This window comes from Hemiscyllium ocellatum, chromosome 13 (genome assembly GCF_020745735.1).
Source record: "Hemiscyllium ocellatum isolate sHemOce1 chromosome 13, sHemOce1.pat.X.cur, whole genome shotgun sequence".
Lineage (NCBI taxonomy): Eukaryota > Metazoa > Chordata > Chondrichthyes > Orectolobiformes > Hemiscylliidae > Hemiscyllium > Hemiscyllium ocellatum.
This window is the reverse complement of record NC_083413.1, coordinates 35,647,896-35,672,454: the sequence shown is the minus strand read 5'-3', so window position 1 is coordinate 35,672,454 and position 24,559 is coordinate 35,647,896. Positions and strand designations below refer to the sequence as shown.

General features: G+C 39.2%; 1 protein-coding gene and 1 pseudogene across 6 annotated transcripts in view; one reads left to right on the top strand and one right to left on the bottom strand.

Moving 5' to 3' along the window:
- Window positions 1-24,559, top strand: part of dcun1d1 (DCN1, defective in cullin neddylation 1, domain containing 1 (S. cerevisiae)) — a 95,463-nt gene that overhangs the window by 52,188 nt on the left and 18,716 nt on the right. For all 6 annotated transcript variants that reach the window (XM_060834744.1, XM_060834742.1, XM_060834746.1 and 3 more), the window contains one exon: window positions 21,235-21,403. In XM_060834744.1, the coding sequence (XP_060690727.1) occupies window positions 21,235-21,403 (169 nt within the window). The remainder of the gene's footprint in view (window positions 1-21,234; window positions 21,404-24,559) is intronic.
- On the bottom strand, window positions 5,915-6,816 carry LOC132821656 (RNA-binding protein with multiple splicing 2-like; annotated as a pseudogene).

Here is a 24,559-nt window from a genome sequence, read left to right as displayed (position 1 = left end):
ATAGCTTTATATACTTAGTCTGACATCACCCGGGGTATGGTAGCATAGCAGCTATGATACTAGACTGGTAATTCAGAGGTCTGGTCTCACGATCTAGTGAAGACTTCAAATCATTATCACAATCATTGGGGAATTTATGGTGAATGAAGAAAATCTAGAGTAAAAAGCTAACATCTGTAATGATGACCATGAAACTACTTTTTTGTTATTGAAAAAGAATCAAGTACACTCATTTCCTATTAGGAAAGACATTTTCCCATTCTTACCTGATTTAATTTTTATATGACTCCATAATCACATTTGAATAACTTATAATAGATATTTCCAGTGACAGCCGGATATCTTGAATTAATTTTTAAAAATGTGTATGTAAAGCCTTAGATCTCTATTCCCACTTTATAATTGTAACATTTGGAAGGAAGTATAGGCAGCGGCAATATATACCAAGTAGCAACTATTACACATTCAAAAGTGTTATAAACTCTGTCCTGTTTTCACCAGTGCAAAGGGACTTCCTTCATCCTGAGTTCTTAAAAGAAGTAGCTAACAGGGATGTGGACACATTCATGTTAATTTTGGAAATTTCCTAGATTCAGGAACGGTTCCCACAAACTGGAAAGAAGAGCAGAAGGCAGGAAATTGTGAGCCAGTCTGCTTGACGTGTTCAAATGGATCATTAAAGGGTATAAAGCTGCACAATTAAAATATCTCATTGTAATCTAGAAGAGGCAATATATTTTCCTGAAAGGGTATTCATGTTTAATTTATTAGGGTTCTTTAAAAGATGATATACTGTGGTTAAAAGGGATTGTGTAGACGTGTTATACTTGGATTTCTGGAAGGCATTTGATAAGATATTGTAGATAGTAGTAGAATGAGTAGTAGTTTAGCTGGCAGAAAACAGGGTAAGCATATATGAGTCCTTGTCTGATTGGCAGGATGTGCCTCATCGAGTCCCACAAGGACTTGGTCTGAGGCCTCAACTTGTTCCAATCTACATCAATGGTTTGGATGATGGAAGCAAAGGCATGGTAGCTAAATTTGCAAATGACACTTCGATAAGTAGAAAAGTATATCATATAGAAGACATGATATTGCTGGTGGTTGTAGATAAGTTAAGTGAGATGACAAAAATATAATGTGAGAAAAATGTAAAACTGTTCATTTTTCCTGTCAAAATGAAAATGCAGCGTATTACTTCAACTGAGAATGAATGTGGAAATCTGAGGTCCAGAGCAATTTAGGTGTGCTAGTAACAGAGTCACAAAAATCTAGGATAGAAGTAAGGCACATAATCTCGAAGGCTGATTGAATTCTATCCTTTATTATTAAAAACAGTTTAATAAAAAAAGTAACGATGTTAAATCTATGCTGTACATCTCTATGACTCTATAATGCTTCAATTATATTATGCAGGGCAAAGGTGACACCACATCTCAATTGCTGTATGCAAATAAGAATAGATGTAAGAACATTGGAGGCAGTTCAGAAGATGTTTGTTATTATTGATAACTGGAATGAGTGGGGTGTTGTGAGGATTGTTAGATAGACAAGGCTTGTTTCCGTTGGAGTGTGGAAGTATGAAGGGTGACTTGATTGAAATGTATAAGATCATAAGTGGTCTTGACAAGGTGGAAATAGAAAGGATGTTTCATGTCAGATGTACTTTGGATTTTAGAACCAGTATGACTCAACGTTGCAATACATACCAGACTCTAACCTCGCACCTTTAATCCATTCGGCGGGTCGGTGTGGACTTGTTGGGCCGAAGGGCCTGTTTCCACACTGTAAGTAATCTAATCTAATAGATGTCACCTGTTTTTGTAAAACCTGGGATTTACATATTAATGAATCAAAACCTGGAACCCATTCTAAAAAATGAAAGGCTTAACAGCAATCTAGGTTTGTTCAATATATCGCATCAGTGTATGAGACTACGATCTTTTGCTACAAATTCTGTGTCCTATGATCCTACTCCACTCGCCACCTGATGAAGGAGCAGCGCTCGGCGAGCTTGTATTTCCAAATAAACCTGTTGGACTATAATCTGGTGTGGTGTGATTTTTAACTTTACCTTTTAAATGACACCGATCTCCTGGAAGTTCTAAATTAGACCTGTTGCAGGCTGTGTTAACTCTCCAAATCTCTATTCAAAAAATGAAAGAATTACCGGGTGCATTTTAGGGTTTAAGGACATTAGTATCCAAATAGGTTGATCTGTTGACTTGTATAGTGCTTAATCATGAAGCTACTTTTTCATGTACGGTTTGTAGCTAAATTTTGTGGATTGAGTAAATAGTTTGCTCTTCAAAGTATAATAACATTTATTTGAGAATAAAAATACTTCTGTGGACTTTTTAAAAAAAATGCAAATGCTAAGTTATAATTGCATGACCGAATTTTGACATCTTGTTCTGCTCATGTTAGCTGTCGATCTGCATCAGATCTTCATGTTGCTGAGGTCACTTAATTATTTTTTCTCCATGTTAAAGGAATTATTTAACAATGCTTTTGATTAAACAGTGGCATCTGAATTGAACTAACATATCCAAACGATTGTTGGGAATTTGAGTTTTGAGGTACTAATTTCCAGTTTGGCCTGTTTGTTACTCACTGCTCATTTCTGTTTGTTTAACTCGACACAAAGCTTGGAAACCAAACTATTATAGTATTTCAATTGAAATAAAATTTTGTAGAATGTTAAGTATAATTGTGTTTATTCTGAAATTTACCTCCAAAAACTATCTAAACTGTGTATTCATAATTATTATGACATGAGCAAAATTAGCCTCTAGGGCGCATCCTCTGAAGTGCCAATTTTAGTATGTGCTAATAGAAATAGGTGAGTTTAACTAGAATTCCTTTCTTATCTATATATTTTGCCATGTACCTGATGTTTGTTCTGTGTCCGCCACCTTCCTGTATGGTTCTGTGTGTGCAAGCTATTTGATGCATGGGAGTTAAATATGATGTGACTTTCCTGATCCATTTGTAATATTATTGCTATGCCTATCTTATATGCACATAAATTTAGTTGAATACTCAGTACTTTTAAAAAATCCAATAATGTTTCATTTTAATACAATACTTCATCTGTTATGAGTTAACTGAAAATACTACCTTAATGACAAGTTTTCCCAAGCACTTTCACCCTTGACAATTATCCACTTCTTGTAATCTGCACTGAGTTCCTGTTCCTGCATGACAAGGATGCATACCATTATTCGATATATCATGTTCTAATTCCTTATTTTAAATGTCGTGTTTTTTTCTTAATACAAACCCCTCAAATGCCCAGCTGGCAATATCTTTGAATGTTATCCATTTGCTGTTGTTTCTTTCCTTAAAAAATAACAATAAACTCACAAATTATTGTTTTGGTAAGCCTAATAATCTGTTCTGTTTCTCCTTTTGAAGTTTGGTTTTCATGTACAAAAACAAAAATTGCTGGAGAAACTCAGTGGGTCTGGCAGCATTTGGTTTTGATGAAAGATTAATGGAGTTGAAACGTTGTCTCTGCTTTCTTTTGACAATTACTGCCAGACCAGCTGAGTTTCTCCAGCAATTTCTGCTTTTGTTTCAGATTTCCAGCATTAATAATTCTTAGTTTTATTTTGGGCTTTTATATATCTATTTATACTTTGGCCAAAAACCTAAACTTTAAAAAAACTTGTTTTGAAAGAAATAGTTAGAACCTGAAGCTGAGTGGGCTTTCTTTAAGCTTGTACAATGATTTTGCCAGGTCATTGAGAAATTAAAGCTGAAAATGTGTTGCTGGATAAGCGCAGCAGGTCAGGCAGCATCCAAGGAACAGGAGATTCGACGTTTCGGGCATAAGCCTGCCCATTCCTGAAGAAGGGCTTATGCCCGAAATGTCGAATCGCCTGTTCCTTGGATGCTGCCTGACCTGCGCTTTTCCAGCAACACATTTTCAGCTCTGATCTCCAGCATCTGCACTCCTCGCTTTCTCCATTGAGAAATTAACTTCTCTTTGCAAATGTGGCCCACTGATGTCTGTGAAATCCATTGCAAGTTAGTGAAAAGGAGTAAGCATTTGTAATAAATTACTTATTTAATGGATAAGCAAAGTCTTTGTGATGGGGTGCACAATTGGAAATGTAACCTGTTTCTTAAAGAGGAAAACCTGAAATTACATAGTGCCTTTCATGATATTGGCTGTTCCAAAGTGCTCCACAGCTAATAAAGCACTTTTGACTTGCCAGTTACAACTTTAATGTAGAAAATGTAGCAGCCAATTTTACATGTAATTAGTTTTACATATATGGGCAACTGGCACTGTTAAGCTAATAATGAACAATTAAACTGAACTGTCACAGGGTGTTAGTTACATTTTCTATATTTCTGAATCCCCATTATCAGCTTTGCTCGAAGCCTGCTTTCTGGGTTACAGGTACATAGCTTGCCTTCAGCTTGCCAACAATCTTATCATGTTGTTAGCTATCATGGTCTGTCTCTAAATTACTGTTTCCTCCAAGTTTCCATTTCAGTAATGGTTCTACCATAAAATAAAGACTTGTATTGGAAGACTAATTTGTAAGATTTTACCTGAGTTTAGATTTTGCTATTGATCATTTTAAGTGGACAAAAACTGAGAGGTTCATTTGTCTAAGCTATACTATAACCTGAAGATTGCGTACGTGAAGGGCGAAGGAAAGATGGTTGCCTTTGTTATGGCCTTCCAGAGTGTTTGATAGGAGTACTTCTCCCCAATGCATTTCTTAATCCACTTCTCCTCTTCAATTCTTTTGAGTAATTAAATTGTTGAGTAGATTTTAAAATTTTTAGCCGACGCTGCATTTGTACACATCTGAGGAGCCATCTGTAGGCTCACTTTTAACATAGTGTGGATGCTAAAAGGTTGCATCAGTTACCCTGTTTTCAAAACCTGAATCTCCTGAGGGAAATGTTTGGTTGTGACATTTTTCTAGCCGAATGGCGGGCCTATGCTAGAAATATTTAGATGACTAATTACATTCGAAAAATGTAAAAACCATTTTCAAACTAAGTAGCCTTCTCACTATGGTTTAGATCATTTTTTAAAAAAAAAATTGCTTGTATTAGGTTCCCTTCTTGAGATTCTTACCCGCTTGATGCAATTACAATACGCCAACGTTTGTGAACTTCCACAGTTTATTTCAGCAAGTACAAGCTTTTGGAGGATCACTTAACACTCTTCACGTTTCTCACAAAGCATGCCAAGCAAGTCTGTCTGAACAAGGACTCCATCCTCCCTTTATACAGGGTTTTACATCACATCACAGTCTCCGTAAAACACAACCCTCTGCCACTCCTCCATTGTCACATGCCACCCAAAAACAATGTAAAGTGATTAGATTATTTCCAGAACTCGTATGTAATTAGACTATTCCTTAAAGCGGTGTGTGATTAAGTTGTTCCTTAAAAGTAAAGCATTTACAGAGTATGATTAGATTGTCACATCCTGCCTACAAGACAGAACCCCTCTTCCCCCTCCCCCCCCCCCCCCCCAACATAAATTTCTGACATGTAAGCAGAACAAAATAACCCTTTAGCATAGCATTTCCTCTTTTTATCATTCAATGATAATCAACTAATGGGGCTGAAAAAGGCGCTACCACCTTATTCATAAGAATCTGACAGCCAGTATTTAAGCAAGTTATTGACACAACATACAATGATGATAGAAACAAGAATTGCATGTCTATGCATTAGATAGAAACTGCAGGATCCTCTCAAGTGGGGGGGGAGGAGGAAACCGTGTTCACCAGTGAAGTTCTTAAATCCGCAGTCTTTAGTGATCACTCCACCTCCTCCAAGTTAAGTGGAAACGAGCCAGTTATCCATAATCTCCTTCAGTAAAGTCCAAGTCACTCCATGGAGAAATCTGAATTCTTGAATAAGGGAAGTTAAATTCTTACCAAAATTGACAAGACTTTCATCCTTGTGGAGATGCTTCAGATGGAGGTTACCAGTGCATCTGAGCGTGAAATGCTCCAGTAGCAGCAGGGTAGGTGAAAGCAGTATGTGGAATGGCAGGGGTGAATTCTGTTATGTATAGTGGGTAGGGAACCCCAAGGTCTCTGGAGATGCAGGGATTAATGTCGTAGGGGTCCCATGCAATGAAGTGTGCTCCCAATGCAGGATGCATGTTTGTGGGATTGGGTGTAGCCATCAGTTTGCTTTTGGCTATTTTCATGTTCACCTTTGCAAATTCCAACTGGAGAATCTGAGGATTTTTGGGATCAGATTGAATGCTGTTTAATGCATTCTTTCCTGCTTCTATCAATTGTAATAAAACTAACTGGCTGTTTTAATGTTAGCTTGATCAGTGAACCTTCATATCCCTTAAATGGTCGAAAGCAAAGGTAGTGGTTTAATATCCATAGGAAGGCCACTGACCAAAAGCATATGGACCTCCTCTTCACCGTTGTTAGCTTCATCACTATTTTTCTGCTCATGACTGGGGAGCTGATTGAATCTGTTGTGTTCCCCTACTCCAGGCAGGCAGTGCTGGTGCTGGGAGTACAGGAACGGTCACCAGAATGGGTGCAATACATTCCGGGGTCAGTTGTCTATCATAGGCACTGACCAAAGTTCCTAGGAATGTGACTTGGTGTGGTGTGTGCAATGGCTAACATTTCCAGGGGACTGGGTAAGTGGAGTGGGACTTGGATCAGGTAGAGGGGCTAAGGTGTGCTTTACCTCTGAATGGAGAAACTTTAGAGATGATGTTAGCTGCTGAAGGTATTTTTGCATTTCCTCTCTCATTTCCTCCTTGCGAAGGTGGGTATCAGTATGTAGACAGTCAATAATCATCGGTAGCAAAGCATCAGGTATACACGCTTGGCGAACTGAAGTGATCCAGAGGCCTTTTGACATAGAGTGCAATTACCCACCCATCTACCATACTTGTTTTACTGGGTCAGGGCGTTCCCCTGGTAAATGCTGCACAGTGACAATGTCTGGTATGCCCGTTGTTTTTGAGGCAGGTGATCGATTTAGTGCCTGCCAGTTTGTAGAGGACACAATAGAATTGCAAGCTGTTGCTGCATTTTTTTGGCAGCTCGATGGTTTCTGACATTGCCATTGTTGATGTCCGTATTGTCCATTACGTGGGCAGTAGTGCTTGGAGAGGAGGATGGCTTTGAGATTTTGGACATAGTGAATTCTGAATAGGCCTCCCTGAGGAGGTCAGAAGTCTGCGTTGTGATCAGAGACGGTCATCATTGTCATTATTTTGAAACATTATTGGCAGACCAGACATGTCAGGAAGTACGTCCATTTTATTCCCACTTGATAGTCCAGTGTTTCAACCCTGATCCTTACTTTGCCTCTCCTTTCTCAATTTTTCCTGTTTTTCTCTACTCATATCATAATCCTCACAATGACTCTTCAGCATCTCCCAAGACTTAGGATTTTCCTTGTGATCACACACTCTAATCCCTCTTTGACGTGTTATTCTTCCAACTGACCTGTTTAGATTTATTTGTTATTTCTTCAGCAGTCTTCCTCCATGCGGATATTAAAGTTTTCAATTTAGTCCCTGTGTTACATTTATCTATGTCCCAAATTCCTCCCATCGGCCAAATTTCATCTCCCAATTTTTAAAATTTAAACATCTTGACAGGCACCTGAACCATTCCTTGTTTTGGGGGTCATCCTGGCAAAGAGGTTCCTATACCCAATTTATGCAACATCTGTCCCTTTTTTGTAAAGTCTCCACTTCCTAACTTATCTCTATATACTAATGCAGTGTCCTCAGTCTCCACACCCACTGCAAGATCCTGACCTTCCCCTCTTAACAAACTGTCTAGGGCAGAGTGATTTGGACAGACACAAGAGTTATCCTTTTTCTTATGTATTATGTTCCAGGGTCTCAAACCCCACTGTCAGAGGACTCTAACCTTCCTGGGACGAACTCAATGGCGTGCAAGTGCTTAAGTTGTCTTGGAGATTCCATCACTACGGAATCCTAGGGGATGAGGGGTTGACTGAGTGATTGCTTTAGTGGGAGAGATCAAGATAAATCTTACCTCATGGGCCCATCCATCTCATGTTACCATAACGCAGGCGATCACTTACTCAATCCATCTAGAAGCTCCATATGTGTTGGAATCCCACTCATTGCCAAATGTTAGGTTCCCTGCTTGAGATTCTTACGCACTTGATGTAACTGCAATATACCAACTTCTGTGAACAGCCACAATTTATTTCAGCAAGTACAGGCTTTTGGAGGAGTACTGAATACTCTTCACGATGCTTGCAGAGCATGCCAAGCGAGGTTTTCTGAACAAAGAGTCCATCCTCCCTTTATACAGGGTTTTACATCACAGTCAGTTATGCATGCAAGACACGACCTCTGCCATTCCTCCACAGTCACATGCCACCCAAAAACAATGTAAAGTGATTAAATTATTTCCAGAAACAGTGAGTGATTGGGTTATTCCTTAAAGCGCTGTGTGATTTGGTTATTCCTTAAAACTACAGCATTTACAGAGTGTCACATCCTGCCTGCAGAACAGAAAAACACACCTTCAGGACATCCAATGTCTAACATGACACCAGAACAAATTAACCCTTTAACATATCAGTTTATGCCAAGAATGATGGATTATCATGTGAGTAATTTGTCGTTGTGACTTTCATTCTATACGTTGCAAGATAAATGCAATGATTAAGGCATTTAACTGTATAGCTGAAGGTAGAGATTTTCAAATGGTGATGGAGTAGATTCCACCTCAAAAGTAATGTAAGAAGTGAAATCAGAGATTATACAACTGTGACAAAGATTTGAATTGAAGAATCATGGAATTTATACAGCTAAGAGTCCTACCAGAGGTGGGAATTGATAGTGAGGTGTTATAGCAAATGTGGTCATTCTTGCAACTAAATGATGTCTGGTGCAGTGCGTGTTAAATTTGACGTAAGACAGATTGCAAATTAAATATTTTAGTGTAGTTATGTACATCTGTTTTGCTCAGATGAGTAATATTTTAACATAGTGTAATGCAGTGGCAAGAACTTTATATTCTGCAGATTAAAAGGGAGATGTGTTTAAGTTGAAATTTAATTGTTAAGATAATGTCTCATATCATTGAGACTTTATTCATGGATATTCCTTATGAATTGCAGAAAAACCGAATATGTTAAGGATCTTTAATGTCTGAACACAGAAATGGGTTTTGAAATTTCAGTGCAACTTTTGTCAGTCAAAGGAAATGCTGTATTATGTCACATTATATCAAAATACTGAATTATTCAATTTGCATTTTTATTAAATATTTGGGAAATGTATTGACTTGATTGAAAAATGTGCTAAGTGTTTACACTTTTCTAGAAAATATGCATCAGGATTCTTAGATTATTTTTGTTTAGCTACAAGTTCAATTAATTTTTAAATATTTTTAAAATTTCAAGGATGTTGTTGAAGAGGGTAGAATGGATGCTGCAGTTATCTGTTTAGCATGGTGGAGGGTGTGATGTAGAATTACTTGAAAGCTGTACTCACACTTGCTCCTGAGATCTAGGCAACTGTGATGTAAATGTACTGGAGACCATGAGAGTTTGGCAGAATCTGAGTTGGATGATGGAATCTCGGTGCATTGAAAGTAGGCTTGGGGTTACTTCTGGCTTTGCTTGGTGGATGATAGAGTGTCAGAGAATGGAATCTATTTGTTTTTCATCCATCTTTCCACTCTGTCTTGAAAGTTTTGAAAAATTCGACTTGTAAGAACTAGGTTTTAAAAGCAATGCAGCTCTCTTATTTACAACATTTGGTCTGCATGTAATGTTTTCTGATTGTCTTAGCTTTGACAAATTAAGGGATTGTTTCTAGCAGAAAAGCTGTTGCTGACTGTTCTTAACTCCTAGAAATCTCAAGGTTTCAAATTGAGCACTCCTTTGTTGTTGAAGCATTTACTAAAGTTAAGAAAAGAGCAAATTAACTGTTTTGAAGAACATAAAACTGATGATCAATGTATTATGTTGGAGATGGGAGTGGCTAGTATGATCATTGGCTCATGAGTTGTACTAGGAGTAGTCAGTTCCTGACTAGGCTAATCTTCAGCAACAGATGGGTAACACTATGAAGAACAGTGCCACTTGCAGTTGAAAGATGCAACTCAAAGGTTCAAAGTTGGAGTGAACTCTGCAGAGACTGAACCAAAGATGATTTAAATTTTTTAAAATAGAGTTGTGTGACTTTTACAGGAAGTGCATGTAATGTAGAAGTATTAATATAATACATTGTCGTCATAGATCTCCGTGATGGACTTAGTAGTTTAGTCATGCAATGTTGAATTGTATGGCAAAGGATAAATCGTGTGGTTTAGAAAATATAGGAAGTAAGTGTGATAGGGTCCAGAAAATATCATGCACTCAATGTTTTTAATGTATTGTAAATAATTCTAAAGAAAGATTTGGGTACTCTTACTGAAACTTGCATTTGGTTTTGGCAGTTATTTAGAAAAATAAAACTACCACACTTGAGAGAAAGATGTGACAGATCCCTTAGTGTATCATTATAATATTCATCAGATTTTTCGAGATTGGTGAATTTATGTGATATGGTAACTAATAAACAATACAATTAAGAATTGGGATCAACAATTAAAAATCATTATTCTTGGCATGGAGCCTTTTAGTATTCATGCTAGTTCATATTCTGAAAAGCGCAAATTTAAACTGACATAAGAAACACAAGACCACAAGTAAACAAACTGTAGTAGTGATCCATGTGCATTTATTCTTGCATGACATTCCCACCAAAATCTGTTGGTTCTTATTTTAAGAAATACTAAATTACTTCTGGGCATTGTTTAGACTTTTACACAATTAATCATATTTCTTGACAAATAGTGATCAATTTCCATTTTAAGGCAGTTGGTTCAGAATTATGTATTTTCTCTGGGAATTGGCAGCAGTTGTCTGTCACATTTGGTGGTGGGATGGCATCAAAGTATGGCTTTATGCTCATTGTTGAAGTGAAACAGATTCCTTATTTCAATTTTCCTTTTGTTTTATTAATATGTCTTCTCTGCTGAAAATGAGATGCTTTTTTTTCGTGGTTTGTGATCATCCATTTCTAAAACTTAATAACTTTCTTGTGGTTGCCCAACCAAAACTGCAACATATTTCAGAGTTGGCCTTAGCTTTGGTCACACATTATTGTTGCAATTTGTGCTGGTTTGTAGCCCATATCAACTCTGTACTTCATTTAACTTATTGATAATTATCTCCTACTGATCAGATCATTTCGTTATATGATCATTGACTTTCAAATTTGTCCCTTGAGTTATCAACTTGGAATTCTAGAATACGGAGTACATTTTATTATCACTTGTTTCGATTTACAATGTAATATAGCGAGTTCAAAAATGTAAGACATCTTTATTTTGGCCGTTCTACATAATTTGGTACAAATTCTTTTGAAGGCAAGTGTTTCTTTTTGGAAAAGTAATAGCTGTGGAAGATAGTAATCCTTGCATAAGCTGTTTGTATAAGTGAATTGCCTAGTCTCTCTGCTTTAAAAACTCGTTCAATGATATCTGCGGAGTTTGCCATGGTTTAAATAAAATTCGATTTGTCAAAGGAAGTAGAGCGGGAACTAAATAACATAAGGATACTTTTAGTGATAGGATGTAAGTTCCTGCCATGCCATAGTTCAAGAACAGCGGTAACTGTAGAATCTAATTCTTGATTTGTGCTTATCAATATTTAAAATCTTATTCAATATTTTCTAACCTGGTCTATTGCATCCATTGCTCCCAGTTGCCTCTACATCAGAGAGACCAATTGCAGACTTGGGGACCAGTTCACAGAGCATCTGGGCTTTGTACGTTCCAATCAACACCACCTTCAGGTTGCCAGTCACTTCAACTTTCCCCTCTCACTCCCTTGGTGACATGTCCATCCTGGCCCTCTTCCACTGTCAAAATGAGGCCACAACCTGGAGGAACAACACCTTTTCCGCCTTGGAACCTTACAGCCCAGTGACCTGAATACAGAATTCACCAGCTTCAAAATCTCTCCACTCCCAGCCTCATCCCATGTCCAACCTTCCCTCTCCTCCCTGTCTCCTTGACTTGACCTAACCTGTCCATCTTTTTTCTCACCTATCTGCTCCACCCTTCCCACTGACCAATCATAATAACTTCCTAACTGCATCCAAATATCACCATCTGATCTACCTTTCCCAAACCCCACCCTCTCTCTTTATTTTTGAGCTTCCTTCTCCCTCCCCAGTATGGGTGAAAGGGTACAGACATGAAACTTTCCTGCTCCTCTAATGCTGTCTGACCTGCTGTGCTCTTCCATCTCCACATTTTTTTTCAACTCTGATTTCGAGCACCTGCAGTCCTTACTCTCTCTAAAATAGGTTTGCTTGTTTTGATTCCTTCATGGGCTTATCCTTAGTCTTCTCATAGTCTCATCTATTTTCTCATTATTCAATTTGACTTAAATGCACCCCATTTCCTTTTCCTGAAGCCTGTTTCTTTCTTCACTCTTCTTACAGTTGAGATAGACACAAAAAGCTGTAATTGACTGAGATCCTGCAATCTCTGAATGGTTCATATATTCAGCTACAATGTTGCAAAAAGTGTTTGATTTGAGTGCTTCGGGGAAAATAGCCCTTATACGGAGCTGCAAGTGACCCTTCTAGGGTCCACAGCATGCTGTCTTTAAAACTCTGTCATCCTAGGAAAATAGAATTTGGGAGTAGGAGTAAACAATTTGATCTCTTAAACCCTGCTCTACCTGTAAGAGTTTGTGTTTCAATTAATTTTTAAATTATAGAGAGAGGCGGAATAGAATAGGGATGTTTTCTCTGGAGCATCAGAGGCTAACGGTTGACCTTATGGAGGTTTATAAAATCATGCGTGGCACGGATAGGGTAAATAGACGAGGTCTTTTCCATGGGGTGGGGGAGTCCAGAACTAGAGGGCACAAGTTTAGGGTGAGAGTGGAAAGATTTAAAAGGGACCTAAGGGGCAACTTTTTCATGTGTGTATGGAATGGGCTGCCAGAGGAAGTTTGGAAGCTGGTACAGTTGCAACATTTAAAAGGCATTTGGATGGGTAAATGAATAGGAAAGGTTTAGAGGTATATGAGCCGCGTGCTGGTAAATGGGACTAGATTAGGTTAGGATTATCTGGTCGGCATTGACGAGTTGAACCGAAGGGTTTGTTTCCTTGCTGTGCATCTCTATGACTCCATAATTCTAAGATTTAAGTCATTTATGGTTATAGGTGTTTTTAATTATCCAATACAGACATGCAAAGTTGCTCACTTAATCGGGGTCTTGTGGTATAATTTTATAGCTCTGTGTAAATTGGATGCAGGCCTTCTGTGCAAGAGCCTGCATCTTGTTCCATGCCTTTGTCTTGCTTGAATATTTAAAGATTTTTAAAAAATATGACTGCTAATATTCTATCTCCCAGGCAAAGTGTTACTTTGTGTCGATACCAACCTCAATGCAAAACTCAAAACTTTTTAATGTCAAAAATATGAATTAGTGGCCACAGATATAGTGTTGGAATCAATCCTGAGGCCATTACCATTTATGCAAAATCTTTAATTTGTATGCATGTGATTACGTAGAAAACAAGAGTCTTCATGGCATACCAATTAGATGGGAAAACTAGAGATCTAGTACATTGACAGATGCATAGAAGAATTCTCTACTGATCAGTATAATGTAGTGCAGGGGCATAACCTCAACAGATGGCATTGGCAAGAAAGATTGAGAGTAAATAATTAATTGCAGTTAAACGGCTGTGAAAGGAAGAATAATCATAGAAAAAGTGCAGTCTCAAGATGGCAGACAAATTCAGAACATTTACCAGTTCATGTTGGTGGTGAGGGTTGTAATTTTTCCAGCTTTGTTTACATTGCATCCCCAAATTCTGTGAAGATACTGAAGAAATTCATTAATGTCTCTTTATTGGGAATTCTTTAGCATTCTTTGTTTATTTCTATCTGGACCCAAAATCAGTTCAAGCATGATGAGAAACCAGATTCTTTACACACTTTGTTCTAAATTGTGTGATTTATTTATATATAATTAATAACATTTATTTTAGGGTTTGGATTTTGAGCACATGGCATGTGGGTTTTGCTGTTGGCTTTGTCTCTGAGGGAGGTTAGTGATTAACCTGTTAGTGTTTCTGGAACCATGGACTTTAGTGGAACCAGTATGAAAACGAGAGATTTCCTGGTGTGCCAATGGGAATTTGTTTGCATTGGGAGAATTTTGTAATCTGACAAAGTAAGTAATGAAAAACATGAGTCTCCCTCCATTCTGAAAGACAGTGATTACTAGGGAAAGTAGTTTAGACCTGGAACTGAGGATAATGGTTTCAAACTTCATAAAACTTTATTGGAGGAAATTTATGAGCATCCAGAAGGTGATGTTAAAAGACTTGTTTTCAGTTTAGAGTCAGCAATTGACTTTTTTCTTGCTTGGGGGAGAAGTCCATGGTTTGAAGTTCATAGAAGTCCAGGTGGAAGTTACAAGCAAGAACACACTTCTGGAACAAAGAGTTAGTTCAGAAAAGTTGAGTTTGAAAGTTCCAGATAAAAAGTATTTGGTGAGATCTCTGAAAGGCTAATTTTAAGCTGAGAAAGCCAAAATTGGTTGTGTAAATATTCAAGGAAGAGGCTAGCAGACTTTCAAGCTCAGGAATCAAAAGCAATAATTAGGTCAAACCTATAGACATGATAGAGAAAGGAATTCTTTCTGGTGTTTTAATACTCTGAAGGCATGCTTTTAGGATGTTCATTATATTGTATTTTGTAGTGTTTCTCCAGCTCTGTTTGTGTGGCATGCAGATAGTTTGGCTTTTCTATTTCATCTTCATTTCTTCTGGGCAATAAACTTCTATTTTGTTGCTAAAATCAAATCTGCAGCATTGTGGGTTTGCATTTCAATGAAAGACTATCTCATTTTTAAAAAAAAAAGTTAGATTTCAGTCTTAAGATTTGACTTGTTCAGTCATGACAGCAGGTGGGATCATAGCACCCTGCTAAATTGAACCCCACAATGGAAATCCGTTCTAAGATAATTTCCAAGGAACCTGTTAGCATGTCTGCAAATGCATTCCTGTCAAGATGAAAGGGAAGGCTAGTAGGTATAGGGACCGCTGGATGACTAAAGAAATGGAGGGTTTGGTTAAAAAGAAGGAAGCATTTGTCAGGTATAGTCAGGATAGATTGAGTGAATCCTTAGAAGAGTATAAAGAAAGTAGGAGTATACTTAAGAGGGAAATCAGGAGGGCAAAACGGGGACATGAGATAGCTTTGGCAAATAGAATTAAGAAGAATACAAAGGGTTTTTACAAATATGTTAAGGACAAAAGGGTAACTAGGGAGAGAATAGGGCCCCTTAAAGATCAGCAAGGTGGCCTTTGTGTGGAGCCACAGAAAATGGGGGAGATACTAAATGAATATTTTGCATCAGTATTTACTGTGGAAAAGGATATGGAAGATATAGACTGTAGGGAAATAGATGGTGACATCTTGCAAAATATCCAGATTACAGAGGAGGAAGTGCTGGATGTCTTGAAATGGTTAAAGGTGGATAAATCCCCAGGACCTGATCAGGTGTACCCGAGAACTCTGTGGGAAGCTAGAGAAGTGATTGCTGGGCCTCTTGCTGAGACATTTGTATCATCGATAGTCACAGGTGAGGTGCTGGAAGACTGGAGGTTGGCAAACGTGGTTCCACTGTTTAAGAAGGGCGGTAAAGACAAGACAGGGAACTATAGACCGGTGAGCCTGACCTCGGTGGTGGGCAAGTTGTTGGAGGGAATCCTGAGGGACAGGATGTACATGCATTTGGAAAGACGAGGACTGATTAGCGATAGTCAACATGGCTTTGTGCATGGGAAATCATGTCTTACAAACTTGATGGAGTTTTTTGAAGAAGTAACAAAGAAGATTGATGCGGGCAGAGCAGTAGATGTGATCTGTATGGACTTCAGTAAGGCACTCGACAAAGTTCCGCATGGGAGACTGATTATCAAGATTAGATCTCATGGAATACAGGGAGAACTAGCCATTTGGATACAGAATTGGTTCAAAGGTAAAAGACAGAGGGTGTGGAGGAGGGTTGTTTTTCAGACTGGAGGCCTGTGACCAGTGGAGTGCCACAAGGATTGATGCTGGGTCCTCTACTTTTTGTCATTTACATATGTGAGCATAAGAGGTACAATTAGTAAGTTTGCAGATGACACCAAAATTGGAGTCAAATCCGATTACAATAGGATCTGGACCAGATGGGCCAATGGGCTGAGAAGGGGCAGATGGAGTTTAATTCAGATAAATGCGAGGTGTTGCATTTTGGGAAAGCAAATCTTAGCAGGATTTATACACTTAATGATAAGGTCCTAGGGAGTGTTTCTGAACAAAGAGATCTTGGAATGCAGGTTCATAGCTCCTTGAGAGTGGAGTCGCAGGTAGATAGGATAGTGAAGAAGGTGTTTGGTATGCTTTCCTTTATTGGTCAGAGTATTGAGTACAGGAGTTGGGAGATCATGTTGCGGTTGTACAGGACATTGGTTCGGCCACTGTTGGAATATTGCGTGCACTTGTGGTCTCCTTCCTATTGGAAAGATGTTGTGAAACTTGAAAGGGTTCAGAAAAGATTTACAAGGATGTTGCCAGGGTTGGAGGATCTGAGCTATAGGGGGAGACTGAACAGGCTGGGGCTGTTTTCCCTGGAGTGTCGGAGGCTGAAGGGTGACCTTCTAGAGGTTTACAAAATTATGAGGGACATGGATAGAATAAATAGACAAAGTTTTTTCCTTGGGGTCGGGAGTCCAGAACTAGAGGGCATAGGTTTAGGGTGAGAGGGGAAAGATATAAAAGAGACCTAAGGGGCAACTTTTTCATGGAGGGTGGTATGTGGATGGAATGAGCTGCCAGAGGATGTGGTGGAGGCTGGTACAATTGCAACATTTAAGAGGCATTTGGATGGGTATAAGACCATAAGACATAGGAGTTGGAAGTAAGGCCATTCGGCCCATCGAGTCCACTCCGCCATCTGATGGGCATTTCAACTCCACTTACCAGCATTCTCCCCATAGCCCTTAATTCCTTGTGACGTCAAGAATCTTATCAATTTCTGCCTTGAAGACATTTAGTGTCCCGGCCTCCACTGCACTCTGCGGCAATGAATTCCACAGGCCCACCACTCTCTGGCTGAAGAAATGTCTCTGCATTTCTGTTCTGAATTGACCCCCTATAATTCTAAGGCTGTGTCCACGGGTCCTAGTCTCCTCACCTAACGGAAACAATTTCCTACCGTCCACCCTTTCCAAGCCATGTATTATTTTGTAAGTTTCTATTAAGTCTCCCCTTAATCTTCTAAACTCCAATGAATATAATCTCAGGGTCCTCAGCCGTTCTTCGTATGTTAGACCAACCATTCCAGGGATCATTCGCGTGAATCTCCGCTGAACACACTCCAGTGCCAATATGTCCTTCCTGAGGTGTGGGGACCAAAACTGGACACAGTACTCCAAATGGGACCTAACCAGAGCTTTATAAAGTCTCAGTAGCACAACGGTGCTTTTATATTCCAATCCTCTTGAGATAAATGACAACATTGCATTTGCTTTCTTAATCACGGACTCAACCTGCATGTTTACCTTTAGAGAATCCTCGACTAGCACTCCCAGATCCCTTTGTACTTTGGCTTTACGAATTTTCTCACCGTTTAGAAAGTAGTCTATGCTTTTATTCTTTTTGCCAAAGTGCAAGACCTCGCATTTGCTCACGTTGAATTCCATCAGCCATTTCCTGGACCACTCTCCCAAACTGTCTAGATCCTTCTGCAGCCTCCCCACTTCCTCAGTACTACCTGCCCGTCCACCTAACTTCGTATCATCGGCAAATTTCGCAAGAATGCCCCCAGTCCCTTCATCCAGATCATTAATATATAATGTGAACAGCTGTGGCCTCAACACTGAACCCTATGGGACACCGCTTGTCACCAGCTGCCATTCCAAAAAAGAACCTTTTATCCCAACTCTCTGCCTTCTGTCAGACAGCCAATCCTCAATCCATCCCAGTAGCTCACCTCGAACACCATGGGCCCTCACCTTGCTCAGCAGCCTCCCATGTGGCACCTTATCAAAGGCCTTTTGGAAGTCTAGATAGATCACATCCACTGGGTTTCCATGGTCTAACCTACTTGTTACCTCTTCAAAGAATTCTAACAGGTTTGTTAGACATGACCTCCCATTACTAAATCCATGTTGACTTGTTCTAATCAGACTCTGCTCTTCCAAGAATTTAGAAACCTCATCCTTAATGATGGATTCTAGAATTTTACCAGCAACCAAGGTTAGGCTAATTGGCCTATAATTTTCCATTTTTTGTCTTGATCCTTTCTTGAACAAGGGATCTTCCAATCATCTGGGACTTTCCCTGACTCGAGTGACTTTTGAATGATCTCAACCAATGCCTCCACTATTTCCTCAGCCACCCCTCTCAGAACTCTAGGATGTATCCCATCGGGGCCAGGAGATTTGCCAATTTTAAGACCTTTTAGCTTTTCTAGTACTTTCTCTTTTTGTAATGGCAAACATACTCAACTCAGCCCCCTGACTCCCTTTAATTGTTGGGATATTACTCATGTCTTCCACTGTGAAGACTGACGCAAAGTACTTGCTAAGCTCTCCTGCTATTTCCTTATCCCCATCACTAGGCTTCCAGCATCGGTTTGAAGTGGCCCAATGTTTGTTTCTTATGTATTGAAAGAAACTTTTACTATCATTTCTAATATTACTGGCTAGTCTACCTTCCTTCATATTTGATCCTCTCCTTCCTTATTTCTCTCTTTGTTATCCTCTGTTTGTTTTTGTAGCCTTCCCAATCTTCTGATTTCCCACTGATCTTGGCCACTTTATAAGATCTCTCTTTTTCTTTAATACATTTCCTGACTTCCTTTGTCAGCCATGGATGTGAATAGGAAGGGTTTGGAGGGATATGGGCCGGGTGCTGGCAGGTGGGACTAGATTGGGTTGGGATACTTGGACGGCATGGATGGGTTGGACCGAAGGGTCTGTTTCCATGCTGTACATTCCCCTACCCTATATTTACCCCTGACTAATGCACCTAACACTATGGGCAATTCCGCTTCGCTAGTTAACCTGACCTGCACATCTTTGGATAGTGGGAGGAAACCGGAGCACCCAGAGGAAACCCACGCAGACATGAGGAGAAAGTCCGCACAGTCGCCTGAAGTGGGAATTGAACCTGGGTCCCTGGCACTGCAAGGCAGCAGTGCTGGCCACTGAGCCACCATGCCAATTCAGGAACTAGGGAAATAAGTTTGCATTACAACTGAAAATAATGTCTTTAAACTTAAAAATACTTAATTGGCGCAAATTTATGTTCATCCAGAAGACGCTATTAGAACAGTTAACCACATGCTCAATCTAAGGGAGTTTAAGCAATGCCTTCAAGTAAAAGGAGAGGAAATCAGTTTTAGGACATGGTTAGAGAGTTTAGTATCTGGGTAGAAGAAGGTATTATTGAATGCATTTGGAAAAGAAGTGAAGTATTTTTTAAGGTGTTAGAGATAAACTATTGGACTAATCCATGACCCATCCCTTTCCTTTTGGCAGCAGGTTGAGGCTGAACCTGTCAGCACATAACCTTGGTGTCATCCGTAACTTGCGCACACATATATGTGCCATCATGTAGAATTTCCTTTCATACTTCAGTAACATCACTGAGTTCATTCCATCTTCGTTCATTTGCTGCTGAAACCCCATCACCTTGTCTTTATTAACCTTGGACAGGAATTTTCCATTCCTACACTGTATGGACAGCTGTCTTCCAAGAGGGCAGTACACCATAACCTTCTCAAGGACAACTGGGGATGGGCAGTAAATAGTGGGTTAATCATTTAGGATTCCCAAGTTCCACGAATAAATAAGAATATAAATTTTACTCATGGTTGGTCTCCCACATTCTACCCCCTCTAAACATGACATTGTCTAAAACCCTGTTGCATTCCGAGTAATGTTCGCAATGAACCACTATTGATCAACGTCTTGATTTTGAATTCCTTGTCCTTGTTTTTATGTCATTCCATGGCATCACCCCTTCCTAGCTGTAATCTCCTCCCGCCTTACAACACTCATATCTATGCATTTGTTTTTGGCCTCCAGCACATACTGTTTGAATCACTGCACAATTGGTGACAATGCCTTTTGTAGCCTTTGCCCTTACCTCTGTATTTCCTTCTCTTATCTCAGACTCAATCTTTCTTGATCTCATTAAACCTACTTCTTTCCACAATCTTTTGGTGATCTAATTTAATATCTCCCCTTGTGACTGGCTGTCCCATTTTGTTTAATCTTGATTTGATTTGATTTATTATTGTCACATGTACCTATGTACAGTAAAAAGTTTTGTTTTGCATACAGCAAGGGCAGAACATAACATACAAAAATCTTGTGCTTGAATAGAGCAAGGAATGCAAAGTTACGGCTGCAAGGAAGGCGAACAGATTTAGAATTGAGGTTTAAAAGTACAGAACAATTGTAAGAAATTTGAGAATAAAATCTGCTGTATGGAGCTTGCAAAGAGTCATCCTGTGTCAGCACCATCTTGAAGCCTACAGAGCAGTTGTTATCATTGTATTACTTTAAGGCACGATATAAATAGAACTCCTGTAAGTGCAAGTCATTTGTGTTGGCAATAGTAGCTTGAGGGTAAAAATGTTGGCTAGGATGCTGGGAGACAAATTTCTTCTTGTATGCCAGCAAAGCAATTCAATTTTAAAGTTCACTTTAATCCCATGACAGGTCAACAGGTCGCTAATTTGACATCTCACTTGAAGGATGGTGTTTCGAAATTTGATAGCCATGATGTGGAGGAAGTGGTGTTGGATAGGGGTGGCCAAAGTTGAAAATCAAGCAACACCAGGTTATAGTCTAGCAGGTTTATTTGGAAGCACTAGCTTTCAGAGCAAAGGAGCAGCACTCCGAAAACTAGTGCTTCCAAATAAACCTGTTGGGCTACAACCTGGTGTTGTGTGATTTTTAACTTGCAAAATTTGAGCATCCCTGATGTCACCAATATGCCAGCCTACATTAAGTTCGAAGTGTAGCTTAAATTCTCAAACTTCAGTCTCACCTGTCAGTGTCCAGTTAACAGTTGGGCATGTTCTTGAAGCTTTAGCATATTCTGAGTTAATTTTTTACTTTTCTTCATTTTTAGATCCACAAGATGAAAACAAAATAGGGATAGACGGTATTCAACAGTTCTGCGATGATTTAGGATTGGATCCAGCCAGTATCAGTGTACTGGTCGTTGCATGGAAATTTCGAGCAGCCACACAGTGTGAATTCTCAAAACAAGAATTCGTAGATGGTATGACAGAATTAGGGTAAGTAAAATGTAGGTGTACGTGTCCGAAACTAGAAATTCATGTTTGATAAGCTTCTGATGATTTTTCACTGTGAAATTTTTTGTTCCAGCATTTTGGATTTTAGTAACTATTTCATAGTACTAGTTTTAAAGAATTAATTCTACACATCCAAATCTTAAAAACACAAAATTGAAAGTATATAGTCAAGCGGTAGTCACTCATATTGCCATCTTGTTTTAGACAGGATTTAACATTTTACACTCGTACTCTTATTGCAGTTGTTGAGGAAGGGCTGTAGAGTGAACGACTGGTAAAATTGCTTATATCCTGTTTGGTATGGAGTTATTTCAGGCACGTGTATTAGTTCCTGTTTTATGACCTCTGTCTTTGATTTTAGCAAGGTTTCTGTTTATTGTGAATACAGAATTCTGATCATCTCTTTTTGGAAAATAGGTCGGTTGTGTACCTGTTGTCTTTAAAATTATTTTGTTTTGCTAATGTGGAAAGTTTCTTGTTGATGTCAACACTTCAAGTTGATGCTTTTCAAACTGTCTTTGCGATATCACTCACCAGGTCCTGTAGTGATTGTCTTGAATTTTTCATTTAGAATTTTGGAACCTGTTTTAGCAGGCAGATTTTAAAACTGTAATAAACAATACTGTTTATTTAAACACTTACTGCCTTCAGTGTTGCTTTAAATCTTTCAGTAAAAGTCTCAAATAATCTCAAACAGGAGTCCACTTTTCCTTCTGATATTTCTCAACCTTGTGGTTGACCGTAAATTAATATAGGTAAAAACAATGACTGTGATGCTGGAAAACAGATTCTGGATTAGTGATGCTGGAAGAGCAGGCAGCATCCGAGGAGCAGTAAAATACACGTTTCAGGCAAAAGCCCTTTTGCCCGAAATGTCGATTTTACTGCTCCTCGCATGCTGCCTGAACTGCTATGCTCTTCCAGCATCACTGATCCATAAATTAATATAATCCATCATTTCTTTTTCATTTGTTGGGTTGGGTCAGACAGTGTTATTTTTGGCAGGGGTTGGGGGCGCATGGGAGGTATGCATGGTAGTTGGAGGTTAGGACTGGGTCAGGTCAGGTCTGATGGAGCAGGACATGCTGCATCTGGGGGAGGGTGTGTTGTTTGCTTGAGTGTGAGGTAAGTATGAGGTCAATTTAATCAGGAATTAGACTATGTATTCAATAGTCTAACTGTTCCAGAATTCCAGGAGTATAGAAATTGTCCAGATAAAAATTCAAAATCCTTAACAGTTCCTTTAGGGTATGTGATCATTTGGGGTTCTGCAGGTTCATCATGTGCAATTCTCCGCTGGCATAACGACTGTCTGGCCAATGGAAAATATGACCCTATATCTTTGTGTGATAACTACATGCTGAAAAGAAATAAAAACACTTGTTACAACTGACAGCAAAAAGAGGAAAGCTGATTCCTGCCTCTTCACCCAGTTGTAACACTGTTGTAATTAATTATTGTAGCCATAGCATTCTGTCAGTGGGTTATTTTTGCATTGTTGCATCCTCAGCTTCCAAGATCTATCCCTGCTGTCTCCTCTTCCCTTTTGCTATATCAGCTGAAGACATGGAGCCAACTTGCAACACACCAGTCATTATCTTTGGCTCCAAAACCAGCACTGAATATTTAAATTTATAAATTGTTCCAAAGTACATCGCAGGAGCATTATACCACAAAATGTAATACCCAGCCACATCAGACATTTAATCAGTAATAGTCTTAGAGTCATTGAGATGTACAGCATGGAAACAGACCCTTTGGTCCAACTCGTCCATGCCTACCAGATATTCAGATCTAATCTAGTTCATTTGCCAGCACATGGCTTATATCCCTCCAAACCCTTTCTATTCATATACCCATCCAGATGCCTTTTAAATGTTGCAATTGTGCCAGCCTCCACCGCTTCCTTTGGCAACTCATTCCGTACACTCACCACGTTCTATCCTATGGGTCCCTTTTAAATCTTTTCCCACTTACCCTAAACCTATATCCTCTAGTTCTGGACTCCCCCACCCCAGGAAAAGACCTTGTCTATTTACCCTATCCATTCCTCCCATGACTTTATAAACCTCTATAAGGTCACTGCTCAGTCTCCAATGCTCCAGAGAAAATAGCCCCAGCCTGTTCAGCCTCTCTCTGTAGCTCAAATACTCCAACCCTGGCAACATCCTAGTGAATCTTTTCTGAACCCTTTCAAGTTTCACAATGTCCAATAGGAGGGAGATCAGAATTTCAAACAATATTCCAAAAGTGGCCTAACCAATGTCCTGTATAGTTGCAACATGATCTCCCAACTCCTATACTCATTGCTCTGTCCAATAAAAGAAAGCATACTAAATGTCTCCTTTACTATCCTATCTACCTGCAACTCCAAGGTCTCTTTGTTCAGCAACACTCCCCAGAACCTTAACATGAAGTGTATAAATCCTTCTCTGATTTGCCTTTCCAAAATGCAGCACCTCAGGTGGCCAAAAGTTTTGTCAATTTAGAAATGTCTTTAGATTTGGGCAAGAAAATAAATCAAGAAACAGAGCCATGTAAGAAAGGGACTATTACAATATTCATGAAGGACTTCCATATGCAGGTGAATTTTGGAAAGTCAGGTTGTCAGCAGACCTTAAGAAAATGAATTTGTGGAATGTCTGCGATTTGTTATTTAGAGCAGCTTGTGATGGAGTTCACTATGGAGCAGGCAATCCTAGACTTGGTAATGTGTAATGAGGCAGGTTTGATTAGGATGCTTAAGGTGGAGGAACCCCCAGGGGACAGTATCCTAATATGATAGAATTCAACATGTAGTTTGAGAGAGAGAGATGCTGGAGTCAGATGTAATGGTGTCACAATTGGATAAAGGTAATTACAAAGACACAAAGGAGGAATAGCCAGAGTTAACTGGAAAGTGACCCTAGCAGGGAAGATAATGGAGCAGCAGGAGCTTCTGCAGTAATTCAGGAGGCAGAGCAGAAATCCATCCCAAGGAAGAAGCAGCATACTAAGGGAACGATGAGGCAACAGTGGCTGACCAAGGGCAGTAAGGGGCAACATAAAGCAAAAGGAAAAAGCATACAATGTGATGAAGATGATTGGGAAGCCTTTAAAAACCAGTAGAGGATAACTTAAAAAAAAAATGAAAAAGGG